At 41.7% G+C, this 2,013-nt stretch overlaps 1 protein-coding gene across 1 annotated transcript; it reads left to right on the top strand.

Annotated features, from left to right (window-relative positions):
- Positions 1-1,220: 1,220 nt before the first annotated feature.
- Positions 1,221-1,783, top strand: LOC111693044 (heat shock protein 70 B2-like; the record flags this gene model as incomplete). The annotated part of the gene is made up of 1 exon (XM_023457182.1): positions 1,221-1,783. A coding segment is annotated over one exon (563 nt), but the record flags the coding sequence as incomplete, so codon positions are not given.
- Between the last annotated feature and the right edge of the window lie 230 nt (positions 1,784-2,013).

Here is a 2,013-nt window from a genome sequence, read left to right on the forward strand (position 1 = left end):
TTTTCTCCACTTAAACGTCTCTTTACGCAATTTATCGCAGAACACGATTGCACCATATTTAGTTTTTACGAATCTTTCACACAAAAATTCAAGAAATCAATCAATAATGTCAATACATAATATTTACTTCAAAGTTTGTTTACGGCATTTTGTACCGGTATACCCATGTACCATCATTTGTTTTACCGGTATTTGCCTCAACTAGCTTCATTTGCCTTGCACACATCAGCGCGATTGACCTCTCTTTCTAGGGCCAGTCCATAGTTTACTAGGTCAATGCTGCTAGCATATTTCATTGACAAGTCAAGAACTTTAAAGTCACCGGCGAGTTTGTGGAGTGAATACTCAATGATTAAGTCAATTATATTCATAGGAGAGAACGTGGATATATCAAAATACTCCAAGCTGAGAGCATTTTTGAAACGTAAGAATGACGGCTATACACCTAAAAAGTCAAACGTTTTTACAAGAGAACAAGTCAACGATTTTCTCGTTCAGACACCCGCTAACACATATTTGCTAACGAAGGTAGTGACGGTCTTAGGCATTGCAGGAGCATGCCGTTCTGATGAGTTATGCAAACTTACTTTGGACAACGTCAATTTCAAAAATTTCGATGACATTATTGTAGTTACAATTATTCCAGATTCTAAAAATGCTATGTCACGTACGTTTACAATTACTTTTCGTCTAGGTTCTGTATCTCATCTAGAAATTCTCAAGAAATATATTAAGATTAGATTGGAAATTAAAACTGAAATTTCACGCTATTTTATGCGCTATCAAGCAAGGTAGATGTTACAACCAGCCAGTCGGCAAGAATACCCTTTCTATTATGCCTAATAATATTGCACAGTTTTTGAAACTAGAACATCCTGAAACATATACAGGCCATTCATTCCGAAGAACATCGGCAACGTTACTACATCAAATATTTATATTTATTTGTTCATAAAATATGCATTTATAACTCGAAATCGCTTTTTTCCCTAGGGAGGTAAGTTACCTCACTTACCTCCCGTTGTCCATAGTAGCTTCCACTTCTATGGTAAAATCCACTTACATCCTTTAAAAAAAATGTATTAATAGTCTATTTACTATAGTGGGAGCAGATAAACAAAATTACCGGTCACGCGACTTGTAATCATTTATGAAAGCTCTGTATTTGCAAAAAGAATTGAATTATTGAATCCATTCAACTATTTTATTATTTTTTTAAGGGCCAAAAGGACGCTCAGCTCCAGCACGGAGGCCTCCCTAGAAATCGACGCCCTCTTCGACGGCCTCGACTTCTACACCAAGATATCCAGAGCACGATTCGAGGAGCTTAACGCCGACCTGTTCAAGGGCACGCTCCAGCCCGTGGAGAAGGCCCTCAACGACGCCGGCATGAGCAAATCCGACGTCCACGACGTCGTGCTGGTCGGGGGTTCCACCAGGATCCCCAAGATCCAGTCGCTCCTACAAAACTACTTCAACGGCAAGAGCCTGAACCTGAGTATCAACCCGGACGAGGCGGTGGCCTACGGCGCCGCCGTCCAAGCGGCCATCCTGAGCGGGGACACCAGTTCCAAGATACAGGATGTGCTCTTGGTCGATGTGACGCCGCTGTCTTTGGGTATCGAGACTGCCGGTGGGGTTATGTCGAAGATAATCGACAGGAACTCCAGGATACCCTGCAAGCAGACGCAGACGTTCACCACGTACTCGGACAACCAGCCGGCGGTCACTATCCAGGTTTTTGAAGGGGAGAGGGCGATGACGAGGGATAATAACTTGTTGGGTAATACATTTTTATGCCTAGAGTGGGTGGAAGCTATGAGCGAACTATTTAGCAGGTGATCTTCATAAAAGTAATGGTACAAGTTTCTAGTCGGATGCTTTTTCGGATATTCACTGTTTTTTAAATTTTGTACAATTATGCTCTTTATTTTGCGGGAAACAGCTACTCCGCGGACTAATGACACGATCAGCATTGATCGGCAATATCTAGTAAACAGCTAGGATCATTCG

This window comes from Anoplophora glabripennis, unplaced genomic scaffold, assembly GCF_000390285.2.
Source record: "Anoplophora glabripennis isolate ALB-LARVAE unplaced genomic scaffold, Agla_2.0 scaffold6963, whole genome shotgun sequence".
NCBI classification, from domain to species: Eukaryota; Metazoa; Arthropoda; class Insecta; order Coleoptera; family Cerambycidae; genus Anoplophora; species Anoplophora glabripennis.